At 31.8% G+C, this 12,905-nt stretch overlaps 1 protein-coding gene across 2 annotated transcripts in view; it reads left to right on the forward strand.

Moving 5' to 3' along the window:
- The first annotated feature begins 65 nt into the window (after nucleotides 1-65).
- The window catches only part of LOC106465761 (rho guanine nucleotide exchange factor 11-like), a 78,546-nt gene continuing 65,706 nt past the window's right edge, over nucleotides 66-12,905 (forward strand). The window contains exon 1 of one of the 2 annotated variants that reach the window (XM_022393690.1): nucleotides 66-223. In XM_022393690.1, coding sequence (XP_022249398.1) covers nucleotides 70-223 — 154 coding nt within the window. In that variant the 5' untranslated portion in view covers nucleotides 66-69. Of the gene's footprint in view, nucleotides 224-12,701; nucleotides 12,760-12,905 lie in introns of those variants that run through there. The other variant, XM_022393691.1, reaches the window with a different exon arrangement.

Here is a 12,905-nt window from a genome sequence, read left to right on the forward strand (position 1 = left end):
TTTTTTTATCCAAATTCAGTTGAATTATAATTTTTGCTGCTAATTTCTTTTTCTCTTGTAGACTGTGAAATGAACATTCACAAATCATGTGTGAAAATTGTGGAAGAGACATGCATAGGTACCATTCGTAATAAGAAGGATAAGAGGAGAGATCGTATGTCTGGAATAATGGAAAACATTATAGGAAAAAATCGAAAACCAAGCCAGTCCACACCAGGTTCGAGTAAGTTCAGTTTCTGTTACTTATCAAAAGTGCCAGTCTTGAGGTTGAAGTTCATTGTTGGCACAATGCTTAATAGTAAAATATATATGTTTGTGTGCATAAACTGTACATTCAGAAGCTATTGAACTGTGTTTATACACATACACAGTGGGGTTCGCAGCTAGCAAGTAACTGTGGGATATTTTTTATAGTTATCTATCGGTTGTTGGCAACTAAACTATATATTTCATAAGTTTCAACTTAATTAGAATCATTATATATAATCGTTTTCTAAACTGGAGATAAATAAAACAAACTTTAATATCAATAGCTTTTTTTTTTCTTCCAGGGTATTAGCTTATATAATTTTTTCAATGAAAATAAACCATACAATGATCGCATTTGTGAACTAAAGACTTAAGTTATTTGAAACAGTAAAATAAAGCATGAATATTTATGTATGTTTGAGATACAGGTAACTGTTCAATGTCTTGATGTTGATCAATAGTAATTAGGGTAAAAATTAAATTAAAATAACGTCTATTTTACAGTTAAAAAACACTGTTTACTTAGCATCTCCAGGTGAATGCTATTAAATAATGGAAGAAACTGTTACATGTTGCAGTAACAACAATGATACACATTATTCACTTGCATCCATCTAATAGTGGTAGGTAAACCTTGTGGAACATAGTGTTTTTAAAACTAAAATAGTAAATATGTTTTTGAAACCATAATACTAGTTTTACCTGTAAACAAGATGAATTAAAGTAAGAGCACAATACAATTTCTTATTGGTTCATCAGAGCAATTTATAAAATAAAAAGATGAAAGTTTATCTATCAATCGTAGATGTAAGTCGCATCATTTTATATTACAAAACATGCTCTGTACAGTTTCTGTATGATTTTCAGCTGCAGGTTTTCTTAAGGGTAAATTCATGTAACAGGCAATTCAAAGGTGGTTTGATTTCTGAGGCTAGAAAATTTGTATTTCAGTGTTATGTGTGAATTTACGGGGATTTAGTAATATAAAAAAGCTAGTGTTTATTATTTTCGTGCTTTGTCCTAACTACAAATAAACTGTTTTTATCTGCTTCTGTTAGTGTTTGTGATTTAGTTTTTGGTATTTAAAGTATGGGCTGGGTGAAGCCTAGTGATCAGCTTGCTGCTGCATTTGACCAAGTTGTCCTAAGATTGAGATTTGGAGTCACTGAGTGTACTCCACACTTACATTTATAGGTGCATTATAAAAGTGACAGTCAAGTTTGTTACTTGGTTTAAAGAGCTAGACAAAGCTATTTTTGGTCGTGGGCACTGCTGGCTGGATGTCTTGTCTCTGGTCAATAGCTCAGTTACGTCTGGCCATACCTGAATCTCGGGTGTCTTTGATCTGTTCATTTAGTTTTGTATGCAAAAGGTGCCATTTCATGTTGCAAATTCCAATTCTATTTAAAGTAGGTATGACAGATTTATAGTAATTTGTTTAGAAGTTGTAAATATAATTGATTTAAAAAAGTATTTGATTCAAAGTGAATTTTCCATCTGAAAATATCAATGCAATAAAGTTTAGGCATTTCAGAATTTATAGGGAAGATTAGTTTAATGAATCCAAAAAAGCTCTAGCACATAGGTAAAGATTAATATGAAGCCCAATCAGTTATTTGATTCACCACTTATCACCTGTTTTAATTAATTTCACTTCATCATTAGTAATCTTGAATATGTGCAAATCAGAAAACAAGTCTAAGCATCTTACAGTGAAGATATGTAGATTTCTTTTGTGATGTTTTGGTTTTCTTTTATTCGTTCATGTAATTATATAGATTTTGAAGAGTACGTATTGATGGTATTAATTTGTTCTTTCTACTATGATGTATAAATTAATTGCATCAATTCTATGTAATCTTCAAAACCTGTATAACTGAATTTCACTGAGGTGATTATAAAGCAAGTAAAACACCATACTTATATAAATAAGGATTGTCAACTGCAGTTCTAAGTGCCACCACATTATTTACTATTGTGAGTTCTTCTTAAAACCGACTCATGACCTATGCTTATTTGTGAAAATATGCATGAAAATTAAGTAAATAAAATAATAGACAGAGGAAAATGTTTATTCAAATAATTTCTAGTCTGATGGTTGGTTGTCAACCTGTAAGCATGTGTGTTTATAAAACTTTGATATTTCATATACGTTTACATTTAAGTATCTTTAAGTTTAAAGCTTGATAACAGTGATTGTTTTCATACCTCTGTTAAATTTTTTGAGCAATGTAATATTTTTATTAAGTGAAATTCCCAGCATGATAAACTACCATGTTGTACTGTTAAGCTAATATCTCTGTAGTTAATGACTGAAAGCATTTTTCTAACAGTCATTTCAATCAAATAAATCACCACTGCAACCACTTAACTTGAGTTTAAGTGCTATGTGGAATACAGGGTGAGTTCCGACTGCAATTGGATTATTTAAAGATGTGACTTTGTAGAGGTTACTGACCTAATGGCCAAATTTTAGAAGCTTACAGTCCCTGTAAAGAGAAGCTTCAATTGTGTGGTAAACACAGTAAAAAAGAAATAATCCTGACTTTCAGATTAATGTATTTCTGACATTTCTAGTTCTAGAAATTTGAAAGGTGTAAAACAGTGTGTATCTTGGGAGATCTTATCAGCTTAGGCACAACTAAATGCAAATCTTTACTGAATTTGAGCTAAAAGTAAGATCAGGTTGGTGATTGCGTTTGTCATCTAATGCATTTTGGTGGTAATAGTTTCTGACAAATTGTTCTTGGTGTTTGTTATTATAACTTTGATACATTGCTACAACATTCTGTATTGTTATTATTACTTTGGTACATTGCTACAATATTATTAGTGTTTTTTATTATTACTTTGATACATTGCTACAACATTCTGTATTGTTTTTATTACTTTGGTACATTGCTACAATATTATTGGTGTTTTTTATTATTACTTTGATACGTTGCTACAACATTCTGTATTTTTATTATTACTTTGATACATTGCTACAATATTATTGGTGTTTTTTATTATTTGATACGTTGCTACAACATTCTGTATTTCTTTTCACATAAGTGCAGTGATTATTCATGGTGTTTGAAAATTTGTGTGCAAACCTAACTTCACTATAATTTAAACTGAATTACAATGGCTCATGCAGTGCACAGGAAATTTTATAAATCAGAGTATATAGCATCCCACTAAGTCTCTTTTATGGAAATGTGGTTCTCTTTCTTTTCTGATACATTTCTTGACCAAATGTTCTTAGTAATACTTCAAATGAGTGAAACCTATAATGCTGAATTTTGACATCAAGTAGGAAGTGAAAATGGGTTACTTGATTAAAAAAGATTGAACTTCAAAAATAACAAGAATTTTACTGACTAGTTTTATGTACAAAACACAGCATTAATGTGAAGTCAAGTTGAGTTGAAAGTAGATGTAGGACAGCTCGCATGTTATAAAGATGTAAATTTCAAAACCCCTAAAGCTTTTAACATGTTTTGTCTGAGTAGTGAAGTTAATGTAAATTGAATTGTATGGATACTTATACATGTTGTAAACATTGTATACAACCCTAGACTATTACACTCTTGTTACCATACAACTGTGTATGCTCTGCAAAATCTTAACATTGCAAAACAAAAGCTTAAATGATTTGGATGTATGTCATCCTAGAGATGTATGTATTAGTCAGTTTCATGTCTTCAGTTATATATAATACATTCCCAGTTGTAATAAAGTTCACTTCTTATCACTTTAAGGTTCAGACACGTGTTCGTCCATATGTATGCCTATCATACAATGTAAATGCTTTCTTCTGTGGTGTATCTTCACCTTATAATTATCCAGAAGATCCTGCAGAATTAAATATTCTAACTTTCTGTACAATGTGTTTGCATAGTGAAGTTTAAGTAAATAAAGAGACAACAGTCATTGTATGTAGACAACACATTTTACTTACTAAGACAGTGAAGTTGGTACAGGTGGATATTTGTCATACATTTGAAGACTTGAATAATGACCAGAAATGGGAAATAAGTTAACTTTTTAGTATAAGGTTGCAGCAGGGAGAGAGAGAAATGAAAATGGAGATTTAGTTGGACAAATACATGAAAATACACTGGTCAGTTAATAGCTTTCATAAGATTTAGCTTGGATTAATCTTTAAAAAAACTACAAGAATGGAGATGTTACCAAAAATGTAACCAACTACATTTGTATCTTAGTTATATGAACGTGAGGGTTGCTTCTAAGAAAATCAATCATTACATGTAATAAAACAATGACAAACAAGATAATTAAGAATTGGTCAAAGTAATGGATACTATTCTGAAGTGTTGTACATTGAAACTATAGGACTTTGGTTCCCACACTATACAGAAACTAAACGCTAATGAATCTGGAAGAGCTAAAAATATCCAAGTTATAAAAGTATGATTTTATGATGAAATATCATCCTACTTCCCCACTCCTACTGTTTTCCGCATAAAAAAAGAAATTCCTACAATCCACTAAATGACAGGTTACACTGTTTGGGAAAGATGCTAGCTGGAAGTAGGCAACTCGGCTTTATATTCAGTGCGAACCACAATATACACAGAGTTTCATTGTTACATTCCCACTGAATTTTGGCAAAGTAGAAAGTGACATGAGGAAAATTGTGGCAGGAAATTTCAGAGGTGTAAATACTAAATGCTTTTTGCAACTTTTGTTGGGATGTCAATGTACAGAATGCAAGTACTATGTGCATGACAAACAAAAGTACCCGTCCCCAGTGATGGGAAAAAGTTAATTATCAATTTAAATTATTTCATGGACTTTAAAAAGGTTAATTGTGTTGCACTCATGGTTTCACTCTGAGGTACTTATACCACTCACTGCAAAAAGTAATTTTTGACATTTCATCCATGCTAAAAGTTGCTCCACAATAAATACAGTAAATCTGCACTTTTATTCTTTAAGTTACATCACATTTTGAAATATAAATGATAATGTGATTAATTCCTAACAGTTTATTGTAGAATATCATGTTTACGAAAACCTCATTAACCTAAAACATTTTTTGTTGTTAATTCATACATAGTGCTTATTTTAAGGCTTAAAGTGGTAACAGATTTTCGCATAAAATTTTGACACCCATGGATTTCAGCCAAAATGCTGCAAATGTAATATTTAATAACCGACGTAGAAAATGTTGTAAGTAGAGTGTTAAACAACAGATGGCGGGACGATGTATTGTAGGTCTCGTAGTGGCAGCGCATTTCTTAGTACTGGCAATCGCACTGGTAGTCATGGCTACAGTTGAAAACCAATATCCACACACATTTATTTCAACATAAATCCACACAGTTATTGGTTAACACACTAAAACCAACCATATAAAGTATTAAAGCCCTTTAACTGAGGTAGCACGTTTGATAATCCCACCAAATAACATCTCTGACTTGTAATCTTATCTTACAGTAATATAATTTGGGATGTCGGGGTTGCACATTGCTGTCAGAGCTAATTTTTTCTCACGGTTAGCTTTAAGTAGTTCTGTCCAGGATATAGTCATTCAATCGGTTAAAAGTTTATGTCCCTAAGGTGCAAATATTGAAAACGTTCACAAACAACTTTTCCAATATGAAATCGATAATTCTTAGTTTTAGACCGGGCTCGAAATACCATAACTATATATATATTTTGTCGAAATTCGACACGGTCTACCAGCAGAATAATATAACCTGAGAAAACGGATGTCTGTTGGTTCATTGCATATGAACGTAATGAAAATGAGAAAAATAAATAAGCTAAAAAACAATTATGTGTATTGGTGTAAGGCTTACATATACGAGTTAATTTTTGTTGTTAAAATTTAGCCTAAAAATTTTTCATACAGCAAAATTTTAAAATAATAATTTGCACCTAATGTTGTAGCATCAATATTTTTAAAGTCAATTTTTAGAGTATTATTTATATCGTTTTAAACTACTAATAAAAATGTTTTAAAGAAAATGCACGTGCAAGAAGCATGTTTGAACATGTTTTTTTATTTGAGTTTCGAATAGGTTTGTTGTGTAATTTTCTAAAACTTTGTTTACATATTCAGTGTTCTGAGAATTCTATTAATAACATGGATAACTAATTAAAATCTTTGAAGGAGGGGGTTACTCACAGTATCAACAATTGAGGAGATTGTTTTTAGTTTTAAAATAACTTAGAGAAAGAGCATTTAGATTTTATGTGGTTAAATGATCAACCAATTGAGTGCAATAACACAAATTACAGCACATTCTATCAGGATGTTGTAAATCCACAAGTGCAGCACGAAACCAAAGTGGTTACAGTGTAACTGATTTTTGTGTTTACAAGCATTAAGTACTGAAGCAGAGCAAGAGAACCCAAACACACGTTTTTCAACCTTACAGCTGCTTTCTGTTTTACTTCAGTTGTTCAGCCTCCTACATATTGTTACGTATCTGCTCGTTTGTTAATTTCCGGTATAAATTATTTCTGAGGAACTTCAGCGATACAAGTCCTTTCTTTGTTAAACGAGTTTATTCTTTCTTGATACAACTTTTTGTAATACACAGAATTTCCACAGTCACTTTAAACTTAACAACCTTTATAACACGCTATAAATCACAGTGATTCACACACTTTACTTACGGTGCCTACTGTTCGCTTGACTCAATTATCTATCTCTTCAATCTATCTGCATAACTATTTAACTGGCTTTCTTTGCCAGGCTTGTATGCTAAAAAAGAGAGCGTCTAGTAAACAGTCGGACATTCGCGAGGTTCCCCGATAATTCTAGAAATTCCAGCGCGCATTCTCCCAGCGTCATGCGACTTCCGATGTTATAAAAATATTAATATTGTTCATGAACTAGTTACATCGCTAAAAATCACATAACTTGGTTATTTATGCCATTTTTTATTTTCAAGAATTAGATATCTGTTAATGTTATTAATTCGTAACATTTTTAAATTACTTACGTATCCTTGCATTCAGAACCGTATGTTTGTAAGTGTATGACAAATATTGGTATAAGTGAAAAGTATGCTTGTCAAATTGACTAATTTTAAACAACTTGGTTATTGCCATCTCTTCAAGTTGTGATAAAAACTACGCTTATTTATTTATATTTTTCTTTATTCACCAAAACATGAATTTCAGTAAAGAAGAGATGATGTAGAGGTCTAATCTATTCTTTGATTGGCTACTCGTGCTGCCGAATTCATGGCTCATTGGTGCTGTTTGGAAGAGCGAAGCGAATAAATAAAGTAGGAATCATATAATGTTGGAATGTAAGCAGTTTGTTTTTGATGTATAATCCTGTACTCACCACTAATAACCTAGGTTATTTTACGTCTACACCAGAAACTACGCCTTTTTTTAACCTACTGTTACGTTATTTCCCCGAAAGGGGAACAGAAGGCCGCCTGGAAGGGTCAACTTGTTTTAACCACTCACACCAGTGTACAGTGTGTTGTCTGTCTGTCAGTTAGTCGGTAGACACTAAAATGACGTCACATAAGAGACGCTTAACGTTGCAATTTGTACTGTTATGACTTAGTAAAACGTGCGCATGCCATGAACAACAAAAGCAAGAAATAAAAATATTTGTTACACATAATTTTGGTTTTATTTACTCCTGAAACAGAACACTTTTGGGAACCCCGCGGAAGTACAGCTAGTATATATATATTATAGTTGTTATTATGAGTACCTCGCCTGTAAATTATATTGTTTACTTATGAACATATTTGTCTTAATCTGTTTGGTTCATGACATGCTAAACTCAAGGTGACAAAAAATCAACCATTTTTATTGGTCTTTAGTATAACATTGGTGTAAGCTTCATTTCAGTGTTACGTCGTCCAAAATAATTATGGTTCCGACCCGAAATACGTACGAATAATTTATTTATGTTTCAAATTGGTTTTATTTTTAAAAGCCTCCCAGTGGATCAGTTATGAGTTTACGGACTTCTAGCGCTAAACTCTGGGGATCGTTTCTCTTTGGTAGCTTATTGTGTAGATTTGCGCCAAGACAAAATATCTTGTTTAAAAATCATAATACTTGTGATTGAGTGTTAGGCGTGGCCAAGTGTAAGCCTGCTCCGTCTTTAGTCCAGTGAGGATTTCCATTTTCCAACCCATTGACGCAAAAACTCGCTACGCACTTGGGATGTCGTGGGTGCATTATAAGAATGACAGTCAAATCGCAGTATTCGATCAAATGAGAGTACCCCAGATAAATTTAATATTTATTAACAGGTTTTGCCACCTTTAGGACAGATCATGAATTATGTGTCCATATTTTACGTATTGTTCGCCAACTGTACTTCCTCTTTTTTAGCAATTGAAAATTATCCAACTTTGCATGAAATTTTTTATATGGTCTCGAAAGAGATCTTAAAGCCACTGTAGATTGGGGTCTTTATATACAAGTCGTATGTATAGTTGACCAATGTGTATGGCGTGCATACATGTAGTATTGTGACAATACTTACAATAGCTCATCAAATTGCCAACATAGTCTCAGGAATGTAAATCTGCTTGTGAGCTGTCAATGGTGTCCGTTTATTTAAAGATTTGACCCTATAATGTGAGATCTATATATCTGTAACACATGCGCAGCAAGGGTATGTTACAGTTTGTGGCAGTTTATTACTGTACTTGTTATATTTATTTATTGAGAAATATTACATTCAATAAAAAAAATGTCAAACATATCAGTTGTAAGTTTCATAAGTGTAACTTAATGTACACGATCAAATCAAATTAACAATATGTACAATTAAACTGGATAAACGTGGTTGTATGTGGAAGAATGAACAGGTTTTCTAAACCCATCTGTTATATACAGTATCTTAGAAACAGTCGCTTCGAGTAAATTATTCGTGTTTCTGCTCTTAAGATCAGTGAAAACAATCTTTTGTTGCATATGAAATTCAAAAGACGACAATATAGTGTAAATTGTAGCTATAAGACTTGGATGTTTGTTAGGACTATACACTTTTTGAAATAAACTTGGTGAACGTTGTTAGGTAAAACTTTACTTGTTTCCGTGTCGAATGTAATGTTTTAAGAAAAATATCCCTAACTTTAACTTTATTATAACACTGCACCAAAAACCTCGTACACACATTGTTAATTTTGCACCAAACGTTGTAACAGAATTAATGCATTAGAAATACGTAATTACAGCTTCACAAAACTATAAACACGTTAGTGTAATTACAAATACTTTAAAATTAATTTAATGAAGTGTGAAAATAAAGTACGCAGTATGTACTTTGATGTCTGTGATACATCTAAACTAATCAACTGTAGGTGTAAATCACGCGGGCAGCTTTGTTGGTCGAATTTCCTGTTATGGATAAAACCATTTTTGGAAAGAATTTTAAATTCGTAACTTAATGAACATTTTAATTATTTTATCACTATTCATTACCATATATGTTCTCTGATAATTCTATCGCTATTCATTACCATATATGTTCTCTCCCCAAAAGGAATCTCTTGATTGAACTTCTGTAAAACCATAACTGTTCATGTAACTAATGTAAAAAGAGAACATGTATGGTAATGGATGGTGATAGAATTATTAGAGAACATATATGGTAATGAATAGTGATAGAATTATCAGAGAACATATATGGTAATGAATAGCGATAGAATTATTAGAGAACATATATGGTAATGAATAGTGATAGAATTATCAGAGAACATATATGGTAATGAACAGCGATAGAAGTATTAGAGAACATATATGGTAATGAACAGCGATAGAAGTATTAGAGAACATATATGGTAATGAATAGTGATAGAATTATCAGAGAACATATATGGTAATGAACAGCGATAGAAGTATTAGAGAACATATATGGTAATGGATAGTGATAGAATTATCAGAGGACATATATGGTAATGAATAACGATAGAATTATCAGAGAACATATATGGTAATGAATAGCGATAGAATTATCTATTACTGTGCCTTTTTAATTAAAGGAAATCGTATAAATATAAGTTTTACGAACTACTGCTTAAGTTATCTGAAATGTGTTAGACTTACAATGTGTGTCGTAATCATAGGCTAGAAATACTTAATTAGTCCTAGAAGAATATAACAACGGTGTCTTAGTAATGATTAAGAATACTTGCTTGTGATTAGGGTAAAAGCTGTTGTGTGATTTCATTACGTGTACGACTGTTAGCTCGAGAGGAAAAATTGTTTTTTATAAATGTAAAATGAAGAACAAAAGTTTTCCCAATAATCCTATTGGTTAATTGATATTTTCACGTGTGTACGAGTGCAAAATTACGACGTAACTTTAAAGATAATTACTTCAGTGACATAAACAAACACGCAAGGAAACACATTCAGTTAATTATTTACCTTTCCGTGGCTTATAAATAACGCAATACCACCATATCTCAATACAAATTCCAACAGGCGCCAAAAATTCGACAATTAGGCCTAAAGTTTTAATACACTTCGTACATGAAACACGAATATAACCGCTAGGGTAATTAAATATTACACCATTTCAGTTATTGGTGGTAGTCGACCCGACGCGTCCTTAATACTCAAGGGAAGAGTAAAAAAAAAACGATACCATTATGGAAAGAAAAAGAAAAGCTAAATAGCTAGAAACGAAAATATTTGATTTTTACACACATCTTGATAATATAATTTTAAGTATTCATTATTTAACAATATCAAGAAATCGATTAAGAAAATGATCTCAAGATTTTAGTCAAAGTTAGCGATTATTCAGAATGACAAGGTGTTTATACAAGAAATGTTGTGTACAGAGATATATTTCGTTTATAGTAATTCGATATTTTTACACTTATTTACTTTACATCTAACTACAACAACGGCATTATTCAAAGGCTTTATCTGTTTAAAACATATAACCTTTTCATATATATAGTATTTCACTTAATAATACTGTGTTTGTGAAAACTATCTGGGATTAGGCTTGTATAGCACAGCGCACTCTTCGTATGCGGGAGTTCGAGGATTGAGTCCCGTCTGTATCTATTTTTTAAATCTATGTTTCAGTAGTCAGATAATTTTAATACAGACATCTTACGCGAAGCACCATTTTATCCCCCGTAATTTTCATTAAATTTGAAATAAAAAACCTCTAAATTTTAACCATACGTTCTGAGTTCAAGTCCGGAGTCTATTTTACTTAATAATGTTAAGTATATCCCATCCATTGTTTTTTAGCGGAATTTAAATCTAAGCGTCAGCTAATGATGTATATATATACGTCACAAGTACGTATGTGTACAAAGGATATATGTACTGATACTTATTGGGAAATCTAAAGGACATTTTGAATGTCACTGAAAGTTTATATGTTTATTAAAATATATAGTTCATGGGATAATCAGCATAGTATTGGTTTCTACCATATTGTGACTATACTGGCATAGGGATAAATAATGTATTCAAGTAAAGTCGACCTTATAAATACACAACAACAGCTGCTCCTGGTGAATTTGTGAAGCATGGTAATATAGTAATGATAATATTCCGTAGTACTGAAGAACGTTTGATTACATACGTATAACAAAATGTATTAGTTCATACGTGGGTTTCTCACTTCTCAGTAAGTTTGGTACGGACTGAACTCGAAAGTTACTGGCATTCGGTTTTTGTTTTCAGTGTATTCAATTTATAGCACAAACAGTGGCCGTTTTATAACACAGAGAGAAGCAATAGTTTTTCATAACTCGTAAGTACCATAACATATTGAATATTTTATTACCCAGTAAAGAAATGTGTGCTTGATACATAAAGAATCGGACAACTGTGGCTTGAGAAAACCTTTTCTTCACTATCGTCCATCATTTCTTGTGAGTATATTAAATCTTGCACGTGGAGATATTCATAGAATGAACAAAAGAAAAACCAAAGATGGGCCACAACTAGCCCTCCAATAAAGGAAAACAAAAATACAACTGTCACAACAAATCTTACGTCATGATTAAGCTGTCTTTGCATGAGCACAGGGTAAGATTAACATTACAAATGTTCAAAATATCCACTACCATTACAGTATCAGTATAAAAAAAAATCGCGTGTAATACAGCAAGATTACTACTTTATATTACACAGTAACATATTTGTTTGGGAAAGATAGTCTTTTCGATAGATAAGTTACACGGAAACGAGGACGTTGCTTTACAAAGATAAGCTACGTCACTAAAGGTGTGTTTTTGTTTACAGGAACAAAATATAAAAAGGGGGGGGGGATGAAAGCGTTTCACAATAAATTGGTAACGTTGTTGCAAGTACAAAAGGAATGTAATAGTAATATATGCAACTCCCAGAAGTTACCTTTTCCTGCCCGTGGAGGGTGTTTTGAGGAATGTAAAGCTAATATTTGCCTTTTTTTAAACGTTTCTTGAATAAAGTGTCGAGTTTGTTTTTCGGAACGTATGACAAGATAACCGTTATTCGGACAGTTCGACATGAATATATTTCGTTTCAACTTCTCCAAGCTGACTTATTTAGGTTTGTTTTTACCTTTTAGTCATTTTATGAAAAGCACTTATTGTAACAGATAAACAGGTCTCTCCTCTTTTTTTTTTTCGTTCTAAAATGATATATGTTCTTGATTTAAAAAAAAAAAAAAAGAAAGGTTTATTAAAATTGTATAA

The sequence above is a fragment of the Limulus polyphemus genome, unplaced genomic scaffold (genome assembly GCF_000517525.1).
Source record: "Limulus polyphemus unplaced genomic scaffold, Limulus_polyphemus-2.1.2 Scaffold2043, whole genome shotgun sequence".
Lineage (NCBI taxonomy): Eukaryota > Metazoa > Arthropoda > Merostomata > Xiphosura > Limulidae > Limulus > Limulus polyphemus.